General features: G+C 44.0%; 1 protein-coding gene across 1 annotated transcript in view; it reads left to right on the top strand.

The window, feature by feature from the left end:
- ABCD2 (ATP binding cassette subfamily D member 2) overlaps positions 1-21,112 on the top strand; it is a 106,199-nt gene that overhangs the window by 12,777 nt on the left and 72,310 nt on the right. The window contains exon 3 of the mRNA XM_029047226.2: positions 14,516-14,637. Within this exon, the coding sequence (XP_028903059.1) occupies positions 14,516-14,637 (122 nt within the window). The remainder of the gene's footprint in view (positions 1-14,515; positions 14,638-21,112) is intronic.

The raw sequence follows: 21,112 nt of genomic DNA, 5'->3' as shown, positions 1-21,112 counted from the left end.
CTGGGATTAGAACCCACATCCTCTGATTCTTTTTACACTAAGTCATGCTGCAGGCCTCTGGTGTCAGTCTTCCCCACTAATAGAAATGCAGTTGTGTTTTTGCAAAACCATGTAATCTAAGTCACTAAATGTTGGTATTTTTTTTAAAATGATGGTATTTTTATGTGTAGAGCACTGTTCTAAGCACTGGGGTAGATAGAGGGTATTCAGGTTGTCCCAAGTGGGGCTCACAGTCTTCATCCCCATTTTACAGATGAGGTAACTGAGGCACAGAGAAGTTAAGTGACTTGCCCACAGTCACACAGCTGACAAGGGGTAGAGCTGGAATTCGAACCTATGACCTCTGACTCCCAAGCCTGGGCTCTTTCCACAGGAGGGTTGCTGGGGATGAAAGGAGAAACAGAAGCCTAGGCCCACAGAGAGAGAATGGAAGCCAAAGAGTGGGGCCCAAAGGGACTGCATATATTGATCCCAGTTTTTCTATCAACTGAACTCTGTGAATGAGAATTAAGGGTTAGATGTTCACTGTCTGTGATTTTTCAAAAGTAAAAAACTATCGACACTATTTAAAATGCATTATACTTAAAATAGGTGTTATTTTTGCTACATTAGTTCAAAATAATGAACTTGTTAAAACCACATTTTGAGCTGGGTAAAATAATTTATTTTTCACTTTAATGACTGGATTCAAACTCATTCACTCTCTGAGCACCATTTAGCGATTGTTGTAGTGTCTTGTACTATTCAGTATATATAGGGAACAGGTCTACCAATTCTGTTATACTCTCCCAAAAGTTCAGTGCAGTGCTCTACGCACACTAAGTGCTCATTAAATATTACCGATCTATATTTATGTTTATATGTTTATATTTAGCTTTTCTGAAGTGCATATTTTGCACCTTTGAACTTGGCTCTGTACCCCTTAAGCATTTAATATTCACCCCCGCCCCCCCGCAACCCCACAGTAGTTGTGATCCTATCTTTATACTTTCCCTTTTCCCTTGTCTGTAATTTATTTTAATGCCTGTATCCCCCTCTAGACAATGAGCTCCTTGTGCACAAAGATTGTGTCCACAAACTCTATAGTATTGTACTCTCCCAAGCACTTATTCGGTCATATCTATTGAGTGCTGACTGTGTGCAGAATACGGTATTAAGGGCTTTGCAAAGTAAATCCTCAATATATAACATAGATGGACTGGGAGTGTAACTTCAGGCCACAGCCATCTGCATAGAGTTATACCCGAATGTTTGTTTCTAAGACTTTGGAGAATGATTTAAATCTCTTTACTTGGAATAGTTTTCCAGAGGTTTAACTCCTGCATCTTCCAGCATGGCAGTCTAGACTGGATCGTAAAGGTCGGGGTCAACGATGCCATCCACAACTCCTCCAGGAGGCCTTCCCTGACTAAGACCCCGCTTTCTTCTTCTCCCACTCCCTTCTATGTCGCCCTGACTTGCTCCCTTTGCACTTCCCCCCTCCCAGCCTTATAGCACTTATAGGTCATGGTTTCGACTCCCGACTCTGCCACGTGCCTGCTGTGTGACTGTGGGCAAGTCACTTAACTTCTCTGTGCCTCAGTTACCTCATCTGGAAAATGGGGATTAACTGTGAGCCTCACGTGGGACAACCTGATTACCCTGTATCTACCCCAGCACTTAGAACAGTGCTCCGCACATAGTAAGTGCTTAACAAATTACCAACATTTGGGCAAGTCACTTAACTTCTCTGAGCCTCAGTTACCTCATCTGTAAACTGGGGACTGAGACTGTGAGCCCCTGAGCAACTTGATAACCTTCTATTTACCCCAGTGCTTAGAACAGTGCTTGGCACATAGTAATCGCTTAACGAATGCCATTATTAGTATTATTACACTTCATTATCCTGTAGAGAATAGTGATTAGCGGCATCCAGAGAAGCCAACAAGCGATAATATAGATCAGTTTCGTACTACTTGAGGAAAGTTAGCTTTGTTGGGAAGCATTCTTACTTCCATTCCTCCTTCTAATGATCTTTATAGACAATGGAGATTGCACAATGCAAGGAGTTCCCAGGTTATTTAACCATAATAGTAATAATAATGTTGGTATTTGTTAAGCACTTACTATGTGCCAAACACTGTTCTAAGCGCTGGGGTAGATACAAGGTAATCAGGTTGTCTCACATAGGGCTCACAGTCTTCTTCCCCATTTTACAGATGAAGTAACTGAGGGATAGAGAAGTGGAGTGACTTGCCCAAGGTCACACAGCTGACAAGGGGCAGAGCCGGGATTAGAACCCATGACCTCTTATTCCCAAGCCCGGGCTCTTTCCACTGAGCCACGCTGCTTCCCTTGTTACAGACGAAGTAACTGAGGCCCAGAGAAGTGAAATGACTTACCCAAGGTCACAGACAGACAAGTGGCGGACCCAGGCCCTTCGACTCCCAGGCCTGTGCTACATCCACTAGACCACACTGCTTCTCTATATAATAATAATGTTGGTATTCGTTAAGCGCTTACTATGTGCAGAGCACTGTTCTCAGCACTGGGGTAGACACAGGGTCATCAGGTTGTCCCAGGTGAGGCTCACAGTCCTAATCCCCATTTTACAGATGAGGTAACTGAGGCACAGAGAAGTTAAGTGACTTTCCATTCCATTCAATAGTATTTATTGAGCGCTTACTATGTGCAGAGCACTGTACTAAGCGCTTGGGACGAACAAGTCGGCAACAGATAGAGACAGTCCCTGCCGTTTGACGGGCTTACGGTCTAATCGGGGGAGACGGACAGACGAGAACGATGGCAATAAACAGCGTCGAGGGGAAGAACATCTCGTAAAAACAATGGCAACTAAATAGAATCAAGGCGATGTACAATTCATTAACAAAATAAATAGGGTAACGAAAATATATACAGTTGAGCGGACGAGTACGGTGCTGTGGGGATGGGAAGGGAGAGGTGGAGGAGCAGAAGGAAAAGGGGAAAATGAGGCTTTAGCTGCGGAGAGGTAAAGGGGGGATGGCAGAGGGAGTAGAGGGGGAAGAGGAGCTCAGTCTGGGAACGCCTCTTGGAGGAGGTGATTTTTAAGTAGGGTTTTGAAGAGGGAAAGAGAATCAGTTTGGCGGAGGTGAGGAGGGAGGGCGTTCCGGGACCGCGGGAGGACGCGACCCGGGGGTCGACGGCGGGATGGGCGAGACCGAGGGACGGTGAGGAGGTGGGCGGCGGAGGAGCGGAGCGTGCGGGGTGGGCGGTAGAAAGAGAGAAGGGAGGAGAGGTAGGAAGGGGCAAGGTGACGGAGAGCCTCGAAGCCTAGAGTGAGGAGTTTTTGTTTGGAGCGGAGGTCGATAGGCAACCACTGGAGTTGTTTAAGAAGGGGAGTGACAGGCCCAGATGGTCTCTGCAGGAAGATGAGCCGGGCAGCAGAGTGAAGAATAGACCGGAGCGGGGCGAGAGAGGAGGAAGGGAGATCAGAGAGAAGGCTGACACAGTAGTCTAGCCGGGATATAACGAGAGCCCGTAACAGTAAGGTAGCTGTGACTTGCCCACAGTCACACAACTGACAAGTGGCAGAGTCAGGATTCGAACCCATGACCTCTGACTCCCAAGCCTGGGCTCTATCATTGCTATATAAATCAATCGGTGGTATTTTTTGAGTGTCTACCTTGTGCAGAGCATTGTACTAAACCCTTTGGAAAGTCCAATATAACAGAATTTGAAGATACCATCCCTACCTAATCATACTATCTCTTCAGATCTAAGCAATGAAACCACAGATAGGACAGGTTTGGGTTTTTTTAGCACAGTCCCTAATTTTATTCTGAAAAGTGTATAATTATAAGCATTGAAATTTATATTCTCTTCAGTATCCTATATAAAATGACATGCTGTCAAAGTAGTCAAATTTAGTGGGTGATTGAAGTGTTTAATATTAATGTTGGTATTTGTTAAGCACTTACTATGTGTAGAGCACTGTTCTAAGTGCTGGGGTAGATACAGGGTCATCAGGTTGTCCCACATGAGGCTCACAGTCCCACAGCTGCCAAGTGGCAGAGCCGGGAGTCGAACCCATGACCTCTGACTCCGAAGCCCGGGCTCTTCCCACTGAGCCATGCTGCTTAGTTTAAAGTTACTAAGCAGTCAAAGAAAAGGAATTCAAAGGAGCAGGAGGAAGGAATGAAATAGAAATAAAGTAGAGAGGAAAACAGGACAAAGGGGGAGTAGAGGGAAATCAGTGGAATTTTTGATAAATTGTCCTAGCAAAAGATTTGGTTAGTTGTAAAATAATAATAATAATAATAATAATAATGTTGGTATTTGTTAAGCGCTGACTACGTGCCGAGCACTGTTCTAAGCGCTGGGGTAGATACAGGGTCATCAGGTTGTCCCACGTGAGGCTCACAGTTAATCCCCATTTTACAGATGAGGTTAGTGAGGCACAGAGAAGTTAAGTGACTTGCCCACAGTCACACAGCTGACAAGTGGCAGAGTCGGGATTCGAACTCGTGACCTCTGACTCCCGAGCCCGTGCTCTTTCCACTGAGCCATGCTGCTTCTCTGAGCCATGCTGCTTCTCTATGAGCTAACATAGACCCTAAAGCATGTGATATATTAGGTCACGGGTTTTCATTTCTAAGACTGAACACTATGACCTTTCCGTAGGAGGTCAGGCAGCTGCCTGCCATGTGGCAGAATTCTGCTGGCAATGTTCTCGTGTCACCATCAAAGAACCACCCACAGAAGAGCATTCATATTAAATGAATAGAATTTTTACATTGTTTTCTTAGTTCAAAGTCTGAGAAGCATAATCTCTTGACCCACCATTTTGAAAATAATTATTCAGCATCAAAACAGCACACTTTGGTTATCTTTCCCCTAGCTGTGCCTCTAACCCATTAAAAATAATAATTATTATTATTATTATGGTATTTGTTAAGTGCTTACTATGTGCCAAGCACTGTTCTATCTGCTGGGGTAGTTACAAGGGTAATCAGGTTGTCCCACGTGGGGCTCACAGTCTTAATCGCCATTTTACAGATTAGGTAACTGAGGAAAAGTGACTTGCCCAAGGTCACACAGCAGACAAGTGGCAGAGCTGGGATTAGGGCCCACGTCCTCTGATTCTCAAGCCCGTGCTCTTTCCTCTGAGCCACGCTGCTTCACAGCATAATAAGGACCTATATTTTTGTGTGCTGTTTGTCCAGTGAAGCCAGGACTTGGGCAAGTCATTTAACTTCTCTGTGCCTCAGCTACCTCATCTATAAAATGGGTATTGAGACTGTGAGCCCCATGTGGGACAGGGATGGCATCCAACCTGATTTTGCTTGTATCCACCCCAGTGCTTAGTACAGTACCTGGCACATAGAAAGCACTTAACAAATACCATAATTATAATTATCATCATCATCAATGGTATTTAGTGAGTGCTTACTATGTAAGTACTGTACTAAGCATTTGGTAGAGAAGCAGCGTGGCTCAGTGGAAAGAGCACGGGCTTTGGAGTCAGAGGTCATGGGTTCGAATCCTGGCTCGGCCACTTGTCGGCTGTGTGACTTTGGGCAAGTCACTTAACTTCTCGGTGCCTCAGTTGCCTCATCTGTAAAATGGGGATTAAAACTGTGAGCCCCACGTGGGACAACCTGATTTCCTTGTGTCTACCCCAGCGCTTAGAACAGTGCTCGGCACATAGTAAGCGCTTAACAAATACCAACATTATTATTATTATTAAGAGTACAATAGAATACAATATGATATAAGCGCTTGGGAGAGTACAGTAAAACAAAGTTGGTAAGCATGTTCCTTGCCCACAATGAGTTTACGGTCTAGAGTGGGAGACAGACGTTAATACAAATGAATAATTTATCATATACAATTTATAGATACATAAGGGCTGTGGGGTTGAGGGTGGTACAAATATCAAATGCCCAAAGGTCACAGATCCAAGTGCGTAGATGATGCAGAAGGGAGAGGGAGCCGGGGGAAAGAGGGTTTAATCGGGGAAGGCCTCTTGGAGAAGATGTGACCTTAATAAGGCACATTCATAGCAAATCTCACCATTAGCTGTGTCTTTCTCGAATATGATGGACAACTGAATGTAGCTGTAGCAGAGAGGAAAAATTTGACTGTATAATGATAGAGAGGAAGATTCTTTGCTCCTGTAGACTGTAAGCTCGTTGTGGGAAGGCGATGTATCTGCCAACTCTCCTCCAAGCTTTCTTATCTTTCCCCTAGCTGTGCCTCTGACCCATTAATAATAATAGTAAAATAGTCTGAAAAGACTAAACCTCCCTTTCTTCTTCTCCCACCCCTTCTGCGTTGCTCTGACTTGCTCCCTCTGTTCTTCCCCCTTTCTAGGTCCACAACATTTATGTCCATATTTATCATTTTTTTTACATTAAGGTCTGTCTCCCCTCTTCTAGACTGTAATAATAATAATAACTGTGGTATTTATTAAATCCTTACTATGTACCAGGCACTGTACCAAGGACTGGGGTAGATACAAGCAGATCAGTTTGGACACGGTCCCTGTCCCATGTGAGGTTCACAATCTCAATCCTCATATTACAGATGAGGTAACTGAGGATCAGAGAAGCCAAGTGACGTGCCCAAGGTCACACAGCACACAAGAATCTGACTCCCAGGCCCCTTCTTTTGGGCAGGGAATGTGTCTGTTTATTGTTGTACTATACTCTCCCAAGCATTACTATAGTGCTCTGCACACAGTAAGCACTCAATCATTACGATTGAATGAATGAACTTTGTCACTTTATACTCTCCCAGTGCTTAGTACAGTGCTCAGTAAGCGCTCAATGAATACAGTTGATTGATTGACCCATCCCAATGCCATATCACCTTGTTTCCTGTAGTTCATCATATTCTTCTTATGATGAAGTTACTCCTGTATTAGTATCTTTAAGTCTTAACTATGAACCAAGCTCCGGTACTACTCACTGGGGTAGATACAAGACAAACAGGTCTGACACAGCCCCTGTACTACACGGGCTTCACAATCCAAGTAGGAAGAAGAACTAGCATTGAATTCTCATTTTACTGATGAGGAAACTGAAACAGACAGAAGTGACTTGGTAAAGGTCATTCATTTGTTCATTCAATCATTCAGTCGTATTTATAGTGTGCTTACTGTTTGCAGAGCACTGTACTAGGCATTTGGGAGAGTACAATACAACAATAAACAGTCACCTTCCCCTCCCACAATGACCTTACAGTGTGGGTCGGGGGGAGACAGACATTAATACAAATAAATAAAATGACAGATAAGTACATAAATGCTATGGGGAAGGGAGGGGGAAAGAACAAAGGGAGCAAGTTAGGGCGATGCAGAAGGAAGTGGGGGATGAGGAAAAGTGGGGCTTAGTCTGGGAAGGCCTTTTGGAGGAGATGTGCCTTCAATAAAGCTTCGAAGCCAGGGGAGGGTAATCGTCTGTCGGATTTGCGGAGGGAGGGTGTTCCAGGCCAGAGGCGGGACGTGGGCTAGGGGTTGGTGGCGAGACAGGTGAGATCGAGGCACAGTGAGGTTAGCACTAGAGGAGCGAAGTTGTGCGGGCTGGATTGTAGAAGGAGAGAAGCAAGGTGAAATAGGAGGGGGCAAGGTGGTGGAGTGCTTTAAAGGTGGTGGGAGCGAGAGGTCATTTAGCAGGCAAGTAGCAGGGCCGGGATTAGAACCCAGATCCTCCGACACCCAGGCCTGTGTTCTTTCCATTAAGCCGTGCTGCTTCTCAGTCATTATCTACGCCTACTGTGTGCAGAGCACATTACTTGGTACTTGGAGAGCTTTCTAAAGAAGAAAAAGATACCATGCCTGCCTTTACAGAACTTTCAATCTAAAGGGCCAACAGTAGACGTAATGAAGAGGGAGAAAATTAAGAGTATCCCTAAAAGGGAGTGCATTTATAGAGTGATTCCTATGACTACTGAGCCCTCTCAGGGTCGCACCTGGAATTTCCAGTACTTTTATCAGTCTCGACTACAGGAGGGAGAATCAAACATTCCATCCCCAGCTTGGGCAGTGGCTAGCGAGTGGCAGGCAATCTGCTTCAAGACCAAACGCACCCGTGCTGGGCAGCAGCGACGTGGGAGAGAGTCGAGGGTGGAGACCCAAGTTGACTACTCCGAAGGAGGCAGTGGTAAACCACTTCCCCATTTTTACCAAGAAAACTCTATGGATCCACTAATAATAATAATAATGGTATTTTTTTAAGCACTCACTATGTGCAAAGCGCCGTTCTAAGCGCTGGGGGGGATACAAGGTGATCAGGTTGTCCCACGTGGGGCTCACAGTCTTCATCCCCATTTTACAGACGAGGTAACTGAGACCCAGTGAAGTGAAGTGACTTGCCCAAAGTCACACAGCTGACAAGCGGCGGAGCCGGGATTAGAACCCACGTCCTCTGACTCCCAAGACCGTGCTTTTTCCACTAAGCCACGCTGATTCCCCAGATGAGATGTAGATGCACCCAAGGAGCTGAGGTGGGGGAAAGGTGTTGGCAGCAGAGATGTAGCTAGAAGTCAACAAAATTATAAAAGATATAAGGAAAATGGTTAGCAAAGAAGGAGAAATGGCTACAAATAATAGACGACGTAAGTAAATACGTATGTGCTGAGGTTGCTGAAGGGATGGAAGTGGGATTGCCTCCTGAAGATGGTGATGATTTAGGGGAACTTGGAAGGAGAGGAGAACACGCTTTAATAAAATTGAGCATGTGCTAGCTATAAGCAAAAGGTGTGAAAGTTAAAGAGAGGGATAATTAAGACATTTGCTCGGGAGAATCGCAAACACAAAATGGAATGTAGTCAAACAAGAAAGCAATGGTAATAATTGTGGAATTTATTCAGTGCTTACTATGTATCAATCCATAAAATTTATTGAGCAATTACTATGTTGAGAACACTGTACGAAACACTGGGAGAGTAGAATATAACAGCTAACAGACACGTTCTCTGACCACAACAAGTTTACAGTCTAGAAGGACTGTACTAAGCACCGTATGAAGCATAGGGATAGATAGAAGAAAATCAGGTCAGATTCAATCCCTTTCATTCATTCAGTCATATTTATTAAGCGTTTACTGTGTGCAGAGCACTGTACTAAGCACTTGGAAAGTACAATTCAGCAACAAAGAGAGACGATCCCTGCCCACAACGGGCTCGCAGTCTAAAAGCGGGGAGACAGACATCAAACCAAGCAAACAGGCATCAGCAGCATCAATATAAGTAGATAGAATTATAGTTATATGCACATCAAAACAAGTAAACAGTTATTAATATAAATACATAGAATTACAGATATGTACTTATATACTTAAGTTCTGTGGGATGGGGATGGGGTAGAGCATAGGGAGTGAATCGGGGCGATGGGGAGGGGAGGGGGAGCTGAGGAAAAGGGGGGCTTAGTCTGGGAAGGCCTTCTGAAGGAGGTGAGCCTTCAGTAGGGCTTTGAAGGGGGGAAAGTGATAAATCAGTCGTATTTATTGAGCGCTTGCTGTTTGCAGAATATTGTACTTAAGTGCTTGAGCTCGCAGTCTGAATCAGAGGACAAAGAGGTAGCTCATCCCCGCTTTACCGATGAGGAAATTAAGGGGAAGAGAAGTTAAGTGATTAATCACACACAGAAGCCAAGTAACGAGCTGGAATGAGAAGCCAGGTTCTCTGACTCCCACGACCGTATCTTTCTACTAGGTCATGCGACACCTTGAAGCTGTCAGGAGGTTTTCTTTGAAGCAGTGAGGAAGCCACTGGAGGTTTTGCTGAAGGACCGATGTGCTCTCGTTGTAACTTATCTCTTGGACTTTATGTAAAATACACTGAAGAGGACAGGAGCTAGAGAAGGAAGGGCAGCTGGGTGACTGGTAACAGTATCAGGCGCAAAGTAACGAGAGGGCGGTGATCGTAGGGATGGAGAAAAGTGGATCTGCATGTGATCATAGAAATCGACTGGGAGAAGAGGAGAGATTAAATGTTAGAGGTAAATAAACCTGACACACCAGGAGGATGGTCACGTTGTCAATAGCAGTGAGCTATTCTTAGGGAGCAGTGAGAGAAAACAGGAGGTTAAAATGAAAGAAGGATTTATGGATCATTATTATCATTATAATTATATTTGTTAAGATCTGACCATGTGCTAAGCACTGTACTAAACACTGGAGTAGATACAAGTTAATCAGGTCAGGCACAGTCCCTGTCCCACGTAAGGCTCGTAGTCTAATTAGTCCATCAATCAATCATATTTATTGAGCGCTTAGTGGGTGCATATCTCATACTAAGTGCTTGGGAGAGTACGATATAACAATATAACAGGTGCATTCCCTCCCCACAACGAGTTAATAGGCTGGAGGGGGAGACAGACATTGATATAAATAAATTACAGATATGCACATAAGTGGAGGGAGATCAGGAATTGAATCCCCATTGTACATTCCAAGCGCTTAGTACACTGCTCTGCACATAGGAAGCGCTCAATAAATACTATTGAATGAATGAATTATATAGATCTTAATAGTTTCAGTATACGTTACCAAAGAATGAAGCAGTGTGGTTTAGTGGAACGAGCAAGGGCTTGGGAGTCAGAGGTCATGGGTTCTAATCCCAGCTCCGCCACTTGTCAGCTCTGTGACCTTGGGCAAGTCACTTAACTTCTTTGTGCTTCAGTTACCTCATCTGTAAAATGGGGATGAAGACTGTGAGCCCCATGTGGACAACCTAATTACCTTGTAATTACCCCAGTGCTTAGAACAGTGCTTGGCACATGGTAAGCGCTTAACAAATACCAACATATAAACGATGGGGAGAATCCCTCCTTAGAGATTTTGAAGAATCAATTAGACACACTTGCTGTCAATGGTGGTCTGGGGAAGCTTAAGCGATAATAGAGATGGATAGACTAAGCTCCTTATGGGCGGAGTTCACATCTATTGACGAAGTCGTATTGTGCTTTCTCGAGGGATTTGTACAGTGTTCCGCACACAGTGAGGGGTCAGTAAATATTATCGATTGATAGATTAATTGATTGAGTAATGGGGACTCCAGTTCCCTTGCAGTTTCTATCATTATCCCAATCTTTTATTTGTATCAAGGATATCCTCTCTTTGGAAATTTCATAGATTGAAGACGCGTAGCATAAACCTGTCTTTCTTGACGCAGTAGCTGCAGTCAACCAACTACTGGGGAAAAGAAGTGCATTTTTAGTTAAGAATAAATTCCATATCAAAAAGTTTTTAAATCAAACTGACCTTTTTTTAAGTTGTTAATTTTTCCCAATTTCCAAAGTAAAATTTTTAAACTTTGTCAGGAACAAAATAAATATATTGTTACATTTTTCTCCCTCTTCCATTAAATCCGTTCATAAGCATGGACTGTGTTGCGATAAGCATGGATTTTGCTTCCAATTTAAGACTACAATATGTGAAAAATTGTGTTTGAAAAAGAAATGGCCCCCTCTTTCCTTATCTTCAACCTATCGTCTCTACTTGGATGTCCTGCTGGCACCTCCAATTTAGCCTGTCCATAAGAGACCTCCCCAGCTTCCTCCCCCAACTCTCCCATCACTGTAGACGACACCACTTCCCTATCTCACGAGCCTGTAACCTTATCACTGTCCTTGACTCATCGCTCTCTTTCAACCCACACATTCAGTCTGTCACAAAAAACAGCCAGTTCCACCTTCACAGTATTGCTAGAATCCACCCTTTCCTCTCTGTTTCCCACCTTGATCACTGCACCAGTCTCCAGGCTGACCTCCTTGCTTCCTGCCTCTCCTTTCTCTAATCCGTGTTTCACTCGGCTGTCCCAGTCATTTTTTGAAAAAGCGTTCAATCGATATATCCCCACTCCTCAAAACCTTCAGGGTTGCCCATCCGTTTCCGCATCCAAAGAAAACTCCATACCATTGGCTTTAAGGCACTCGATCAGCTCTCTCAGTGATCTTACCTCACTTACTTCACGGATCTCTTACTACAACCCAATCGGCATACTCTGTTCCTCAAACACTAACCTACCCTCCGTTCCTCGATCTCATCTATCCCACCACTGACCTCTTTCTCACATCCGCCTTCAGGTCTGGTCCGCATTCATATCCCAGCAGTTTACCACTCTCGCCATCTTCAAAACCCTCCTAAAAATCACACCTGAGAAGGAATATGGCATAGTGCACAGGCCTGGCAGTCCAAAGCCATGGGTTCTAATACCAGCTCTGCTCCTTGTCTGCTGTGTGACCTTGGGCAAGTCACTTCACTTCTCTGTGCCTGTTACCTCATCTATAAAATGGGGATCGATGTTGTGAGCCCCATGTGGGACAGGGACTGTGTCCACATCGATTTTCCTGTATCCACCCCAGTGCTTAGAACACTGCCTGGCACACAGTAAGCGCTTAACAAATATCATAATTATTATCATTTCACACACAGTAAGCGCTTAACAAATGTCATAATTATTATTATTATTTCCTCCAGGACACCTTTCCTAAGTCCTCATTTCTCTTACTTGTTCTCCCCTCTGCATTGACTATGAACTTGGCTATGTACCCCTTAAGCACTTAGATACTTACCCCTGTCCTACAGAATTTATGTAAAGAGCCATATATTCTTTTCTTTCCCCATCTATATTTATTTTAGTGTTTGCCTCCCCCTAGAGATTGTAAGCTCCTTGTTGGCAGGGAACATGTCTACCAACTATGTTTTATCGTACATTCTCAAGCTCTTAGTACAGTGTTCTGCACATAATAAGCACTCAGTAAATACCATCGATCAATTGATTAATCTCAAAATCTTGCTGAGACCATATTTTATATTAAATCCCTTCTTGGTTTCTTGGACTCCATCCTCTCCTGGTTCTCCTTTCATCTCCCTGGCCGTTCATTCTCGGTCTCCTTCGCGGGCCCCTCCTTCCCCCTCCCATCCACTAACTGTAGGAGTTCCTCAAAGGTCAGTTCTTGGCCTTCTTCTGTTCTCCATCTATACTCACTCCCTTGTTGAATTCATTTGCTTCCACGGCTTCAACTCTCATCTCTGTGCAGAAGACACCCAAATCTCCATCTCCTCCCCTGCTCTCTCCCCCTCCCTCCAGGCTCGTATCTCCTACTGCCTTCAGGACATCTGCACCTGGATGTCCATTGGCCACCTAAAACTCAACATGCCCAAAGCTGAGCTCCTGATCTTCCCTCCCAAACTCTGCCCTTTTCCTGACTTCCCCGTCACTGTGGACGGCACGACCATCCTTCCCGTCTCACAGGCCCGCAACCTTGGTGTCATCCTCGACTCTGCTCTCTCGTTCACCCCACACATCCAACCCTTCACCAAAACCTGCCAGTCGCACCTTCACAATATTGCCGAGATCCGCCCTGTCCTCTCCATCCAAACTGCTATCATGCTGGTACAAGCTCTCAAAATATCCCCCTGGATTATTGCATCAGCCTCCTTTTTGATCTCCCATCCTCTTGTCTCTCCCCACTCCAGTCTATACTTCATTCCGCTGCCTGGATCATCTTCCTACAGAAGCGGTCTGGGCATGTCACTCCCCTCCTCAAAAATCTCCAGTGATTGCCAATCAACCTTGGCATGAAACAAAAACTCCTCACTCTTGGCTTCAAAGCTGTCCATCCCCTTGCCCCCTCCTAACCTACCTTCTTTCTCTCCTACTACAGCCCAGCCTGCACACTCCACTCGTCTGTCGTTCACCTCCTCACTGTACCTCGTTCTCTTCTGTCCCGCCGTCGACCCCTGGCCCACGTCCTATCACTGACCTGGAACGCCCTCCCTCCTCACCTCCGCCAAACTAATTCTCTTCCCCTCTTCAAAGCCCTGCTGAGAGCTCACCTCCTCCAGGAGGCCTTCCCACACTGAGTGCTCCTTTTTCCTCTGCCCCTTCTCCCCTCCCATTCCCCCACTCCTTCCCTCTGCTCTACCCCCTTCCCCTCCCCACAGCACTTGTGCATATTTGTATATATTATTTATTACTCTATTTTATTAATATTGTGTATATATCTATGATTCTATTTATCTTGATGATATTGATGACAGACTACTTGTTTTGTTTCGTTGTCTGTCTCCCCCCTTTAGACTGTGAGCCCGTTGTTGGGCAGGGATTCTCTCTATCTGTTGCCGAATTGTACATTCCAAGCGCTTAGTACAGTGCTCTGCACATAGTAAGCGCTCAATAAATATGATTGAATGAATGAATGAACCAGCACAACAATGAAAGCTCCTTAAATTCAACTAGTTGATTGAGAACAAGTTCAAATAAGATTTCTAAGACAGTGATAACAGTGTTTCCACTGAGTCTTAGTTTTATTGGATTTTAAAATTTTTTTTAAGGAACTAGAAATCACTGATTAATTCCTAATTTTTTCTATTACTGAAATTTAAAGAATTTAGTTCATTCATTTGAACCTCTTCTAAAAATTAGAATTGATTATTCATTACTTCGGAATTTGTGTTGGCAATGTTTGTTAAGTGTGATATTCCTGGTAGCGCTATTTCAAAGTCTCCTTAAAAAGAAAAACAACTTTCCTCCGTTTTGTTTTAAGATGTAGAAGATGGACAGAAACAAGCAATGGTTAGTGAGCGGACAGAAGCCTTTACTACTGCAAGGAATTTGTTGGCCTCTGGAGCAGACGCCATTGAAAGAATTATGTCTTCATATAAAGAGGTATCATGCTTCATTTATTGTTGAAATTTCAAAGTAGAAATACATTATATAATAGCCAAATAAAATGGAAATTACCAGAAGCGATAGCATAGCGTAAACAAACTTGCAATGTTCTGTACCCAATAGACCCTCAAGAAATATAACTGATTGATTATTTGATTGATAGCATATTAAAGAGGGACTTGCTCATACAATTTTTATGGAGAAAATATACATTTTGGCCATAATACATATTCTAAGATTGAGAGTTCACAAGGAACAGGGATTTTATAACCTTCTCTTCTGACCTAGAGAAGCAGTGCGGTCTAGTGGGTAGAGCATGAGCCTGGGAATAAGAAGGACCTGGGTTTTAATCCCATCTCCATTACTTGTCTGTTTTGTGACCTTGGGCAAGTCAGCTCACTTCTCTGTGCCTCAGTTACCTCATCAATAAAATAGGGATTAAGAGTGTGAGCCCTCTGTGGGACAGGGCTTACTATAGTGCTTTGCACACAGTAAGCATTCAGTAAATATGACTGAATGAACAGGGACTGTCCAACCTAATTAACTTGTATCTACCTCAGTGCTTAGTAAAGTGTCTGGCGTGTAGTCTTTGGCAGTCTACAAACCCACTGTAATTGCCTTTGAATGACCTGTGCAAATAAACTGCAGAGATGACCTTTGTGTGAACATTTTCTGATGGAAAAAAATAGCCACTAAGATTGTGAGGTAAATAGAAAATGCATTTCACATCTTAGATAACAAATCTGGATCCAGAGGAGAGAATAAAAAAAAAAATCCATGAGCTGATGGCACCGTTGTAAGACTGCAAGAAAACGTTCTGCCAAAATTCTGCTTTACCACAACACTGTAGTTTATTCAGATTCACTTTTCATAGGATTTTTGTCAATGTGTTTAAATATAGGACAACTAATGGTTTGTAGGGGAAAATTGAGAAATTACACATTTTAGGCCAGATCTATACACAACTTGGCACGTTGTCCAAGATGAAATTTTTTGACAAATTTGACCAGTAAAAAAGGCTTTTTAAAACGTTATATTTTAAGTGCTTACTATGTGCCAGACAATGTACTAAGCACTGGGGTAGATGCATTATAATCAGGATAGATACAGTCCCTGTTCCATAAACGACTCATAGACTCATCTTTATTATGACAACTCTCAATGATATAAAATATTCATTAAGTGCTTTCTTTGTACTAAGCAGTGGGGTGTGTAGATGGTGATCAGACTGAAGCTGATCCCTATCCCACACAAACTCATGATATATCTTGTCCCCATTTTACAGATGAAGAACTGAGGCCCAGAGAGGTGAAACAAGTTGTCCAAGGTCACACAGCAGTCCATTTTAGCAGAGCCAGACTAGAGAATTCAGGTTTCTGGCCTCTCAGGCTTGTGCTCTTCTCATAGGTCATTCACAATGAAGTAGAAATCTAAAGAGCTCCAGTAAGCTCCTTTTTTCTTATTTATTGATGATTTTTAGAAATTTCTTACGATGTAAAAAGCACTGTACTAAGCACTGAGGAAAGGAACAAAGATATTGATTTCAGATGTACTGTCTGGCCAAAGGGAGCTCACAATCATCAAGGCCAGAAAAGGACAGACCTCCTCGGTTGCAGGAAAGGGGGACCTTCAGCAGAATTTTTCCTAACATTTTTCTTTATAAACACTCTCCCTCTGCGTGGTTAGAGCAGGGCATATATGAATATACCTAAATAAATTACGCATCTCAAATTATTTTTATTAATGTCTATTAATTATTTTTATTAATGTCTATTTCCCCCTCTAAACCGCAAGCTCGTCATTGGTGGGGAACGTGTCTGCTAATTCTACTAATTCTGTTGTAGTGTACTCTCCCAAGTGCTTAGTACAGTGCTCTGCTTAGAATAAGCACTCAGTAAATACCAGTGATTGATTATGTATGCTGCTTCCATAGGGAAGCAGCATGGCCTAGTGGATAGAACATGGGCCTGAGAATCAGAAGGACCTGGGTTCTAATCCCGGCTCCACTATGTCTACTGTGTGATCTTTGGAAAGTCACTTCACTTCTCTGTACTTCTCTGTACTTCATTTACCTCATCTGTAAAGTGGAGATTAAGACTATGATCTCCATGTGAGACAGGGACTGAATCCAACCTGATTAGCTTGTATCTGTCCCGATGCTTAGAAAAGTGTCTGACAACATAGTAAGTGCTTTAACAACTACCATTATTGATATATTTTATATGTTATATATATATATATATATATATATAAATGGTGGTATTTTTTAAGCGCTAACTATATACAAAACACTGTTCTAAGCGCTGGGGGATACAAGGTGATCAGGTTGTCCCACGTGGGGCTCACAGTCTTAATCCCCATTTTACAGATGAGGGAACTGAGGCACAGAGAAGTGAAGTGACTTGCCCAAAGTCACACAGCTGACAAGTGGGGGAACCGGGATTAGAACCCATTACCTGTGACTCCCAAGCCTGCGCTCTTTCCACTGAGCCAAGCTGCTTTTCCCTCTCTCTCTCTGTGTATATATATATATATATATTCAGAATGTGGTTGGAAATATACACACATATCTATCCACACTCTGAATAAGGCATATGTCACATCCTACACTATGTTGTCATCTGTGTAACCAAGAAAGTATGGATGGCTCTGTGTGTACCATCTCCACTACTAGCAAAACACCTCAGGTGCCTTCCCTCCACATTATGGTATGGGTCTCAGGGTAGCTACCTAAACAAAAGTCCGATTCAAGTCAGCAGCTCAGGATAATGCCCATCTGATTCCTCACGAGACAGTGGCGGCATAGACCGACACTCTGGATGTCTGAACAATCCTATTCTTGAACACCCAAATGGGGAAAGGGGTAGAGAAACGTCCCCAAACATTGCCTGCCTCACCAAATTCAAATCGGCCCACCAGAAGACCATGCCTGATAAACTTTGATAAATAAGATTTTAATCCTGGCTCTTGAGGTTATTTTCATTCATATTTATTAATAATGTTGGTATTTGTTAAGTGCTTACTATGTGCAGAGCACTGTTCTAAGCGCTGGGTTAGATGCAGGGTAATCAGGTTGTCCCACTTGAGGCTCACAGTCTTAATCCCCATTTTACAGATGAGGTAACTGAGACACAGAGAAGTTAAGTGACTTGCCTACAGTCACGCAGCTGACAAGTGGCAGAGCAGGGTAATGCTTACTGTGTGCAGAGCACTTTTCTAAGAGCTTGGGAAAGTACAATACAACAATAAACGGTGACATTCCCTGCCCACAACGAGCTCACATTCTGGGGGGCCGGGGGGGGAGACAGACAGCAATACAAATAAAGAAAATGACAGATATGTACATAAGTGCTGTGGGGCTGGGAGAGGGTGGAAGAGCGAAGGGAGCAAGTCAGAGTAATGCAGCAGGGAGTGGGAGATAAGGAAAAGTGGGACTTAGACTGGGAAGGCCTCTTGGAGGAGACGTGCCTTCAGTGTACATTCCAAGCGCTTAGTACAGTGCTCTGCACATAGTAAGCACTCAATAAATACTATTGAATGAATAAGGCTTTGAAGGTGGGGAAAAATAATTGTCTGTCGGATTAGAGGAGGGAGGGCGTTCCAGGCCAGAGGCAGGATGTGGGCCGGGAGTTGGCAGCGAGACAGGCGAGATCGGGGCACAGTGAGAAGGTTTGCTCCAGAGAAGTGAAGTGTGCAGGCTGGGTTGTAGGAGAGAAGCGAGATGAGGTAGGAGGGGGCAAGGGGATGGAGCCTTTTAAAGCCAATGGTGAGGAGTTTTTGTTTGACACAGAAGTGGATGGACAACCACCGGAGATTTTTGAGGAAGGAGGGTGACATGTCCTGAACGTTTTTGTTGAAAGGTAATCTGGGTAGTGGAGTGAAATATGGACTGGAGTGGGGAGAGACAGAGGTTGGGAGGTCAGCAAGGAGGCTGATGAAGTAATCTAGGCGGGATAGGATGGGGGATTGTGTTATCGTGGTAGTGGTTTAGATGGAGAGGAAAGGATAGATTTTAGTGATGCAGTTGCATGCTGCGTGGGCAACCTACCTAAATAATAATTATTATTATGTTGTTAAGCTCTTACTACATGCCAAGCAGTGTTCTAAGCACTGGGGTAGATACAAGGTAATCAGGTTGGACACAGTCCCTGTCCCACATGAGGCTTATGTTCATCCCCATTTTACAGATGAGGGAATTGAGGCACTGAGAAGTTAAGTGACTTGTCCAAGGTCACACAACAGGTGTTTGATGGAGCTGGGATTAGAACACAGGTCCTTCTGACACCCAGGCCCATGATGTTCCTTCTCTGTGCTTCAGTTTCTCTAAAATTAGTTTGCAACATATGTTCTCCCTCCTAGTTAGATTATGAGCCCTGTGTGGGATAGGGCTGTATCTGACCTATCTATTGTGTATCTCAGCAATGCTTAGTGTGGTGCTAGGCCAATAGTAAGTGCTTAACAAATACCACAATTATTATTAGAAAATAACCACTGTGCCATGGAACATCAGGATGCTGCTTGACAGTATTGCCCGCAAAGGAGGCCATTTATTACCTGTGAGCTGTTCCATACACAAACACCATCATTATTATTATTGTTATTATGAAAAAGTCTCCCTGAGGGTATTGAGCCAAACTAGGCTACCTGATGAAAGATAGGTAAAAATAGACAATGGGTAGGTTTAATTCCGGAAAAGAATCCCGTTTTCAGTTCGATCTCATTTGTGTGGTTGACTTGGATGTTAATTCTGGCTCCACCACTAGCCTGCTGTATGACCTTGGGCAAGTCACTTAACATCTCTTCCTCAGGTTCTTCATCTGTAGAATGGGGATGAATTATCTGTTCTCCATCCCTCTAAAACCGTCCCCTATATGAAAAAAGAATTGTTTCTGATCTGATTGTAGTGTATCCACTTCAGTAGTAATCACAGTTAGATACTTAAGTAAAGTAATAATGAGAAGAAGAAGAGGAGGAGGAGAAGGAGGAGGAAGAGGAGAAGGAAAAGTAGGAGGAGGAAGAAGGAAGAAGAAGAAAAAGAATAGTTCTCTGGTCTGCTAAATCTGAGCAGAGGCAAAACCGATCACCTAATTAGACTGATGATCCTCTTCATATCCCCCTTCATATCTGACAGACCACCACTCTCCCCTTCTTCAAAACACTACTTAAATCTCCCCAGTGGTGCTTACTGAGCACTTACTGAACGCAGAGCTCTGTACTAAGTGCTCCCGCTGCCTCAAACTCTACATCTCCAAGACAGAGCTCTTTCTCTTCCCTCCCAAACCCTGTCCTCTCCTGAACTTTCCCATCACTGTAGACGGCACAACCATCCTTCCCATCTCACAAGCCCATAACCGTGGTGTCATCCCTGACTGCGCTCTCTCATTCACACCGTATATCCAATCCGTCACCAAAACCTGCCGGTCTCACCTTCACAACAATCGCTAAGACCCACCCTTTCCTCTCCATCCAATCTGCTCCCACATTAATGCAATCTCTCATCCTATCCCGACTGGATTACTTCATCAGCCTCCTGACCTCTCCCTTCTTCAGTCCATACTTCACTCCGCTGCCTGGATTATCTTTCTATAGAAACGTTCAGGGCATGTCACCTGCCTCCTCAAAAATCTCCAGTGGTTGCCTATCAACCTCCGTGTCAAACAAAAACTCCTCACTATTGGCTTCGAAGCTCTCCATCTCCTTGCCCCATCTTACCTCACCTCCCTTCTCTCCTTCTACATCCCAGCCCACACACTCCACTCCTCTGATGCTAACCTTCTCACTCTGCCTCCATCTCACCTGTCTCGCTCCTGATCCCGGCCCACGTCCTACCTCTAGCCTGGAACGTGCTCCCTCTTCAAATCCACCAGACAATCACTCTTCTCCCCTTCAAAGCCCTACTGAAGGTGTACCTCCTCCAAGAGGCCTTCCCAGGCTAAGCCCCCTTTTCCTCAGATCCCCCTCCCTTCTAAGTCACCTCGTCTCGCTCCCTTTGCTCTTCTGTCCCTCTCCCCACCTCACAGTGCTTTTGTATATATGTATAGCATAGGCTTGGGATTCAAAGGATGTGGGTTCTAATCTCGCCTCCGCCACTTGTCTGCTGTGTGTCCTTGGGCCAATCACTTAATTTCTCTGTGCCTCAGTTACCTCATCTATAAAATGGGGATTAAAAGTGTGAGCCCAACGTGGGACAACCTGATTACCCTGTATCTACTCCAGTGTTTAAAACAGTGCTTGGCACATAGTATGAATTTAACAAATACGGTAATTATTATTGTTGTTGTTATTCTATTTTTATATATCGATGCCTGATCTCTTGTTTTGATGTCTCTCTGCCCCTCTCTAGACTATAAGTCCGAAGGGGGCAGGAATTGTCTCTCTTTATTGCTGTACTGTACCTTCCAAGCGCTTAGTGCACTGTTCTGCACACAGTAAGCACTCAATAAATATGATCGAATGAATGAATGAAGAGTAC

The sequence above is a fragment of the Ornithorhynchus anatinus genome, chromosome 2 (assembly GCF_004115215.2).
Source record: "Ornithorhynchus anatinus isolate Pmale09 chromosome 2, mOrnAna1.pri.v4, whole genome shotgun sequence".
Taxonomy (NCBI): domain Eukaryota; kingdom Metazoa; phylum Chordata; class Mammalia; order Monotremata; family Ornithorhynchidae; genus Ornithorhynchus; species Ornithorhynchus anatinus.
The sequence above is the reverse complement of the archived record's forward strand: the minus strand, read 5'-3'. Positions and strand labels throughout refer to the sequence as shown.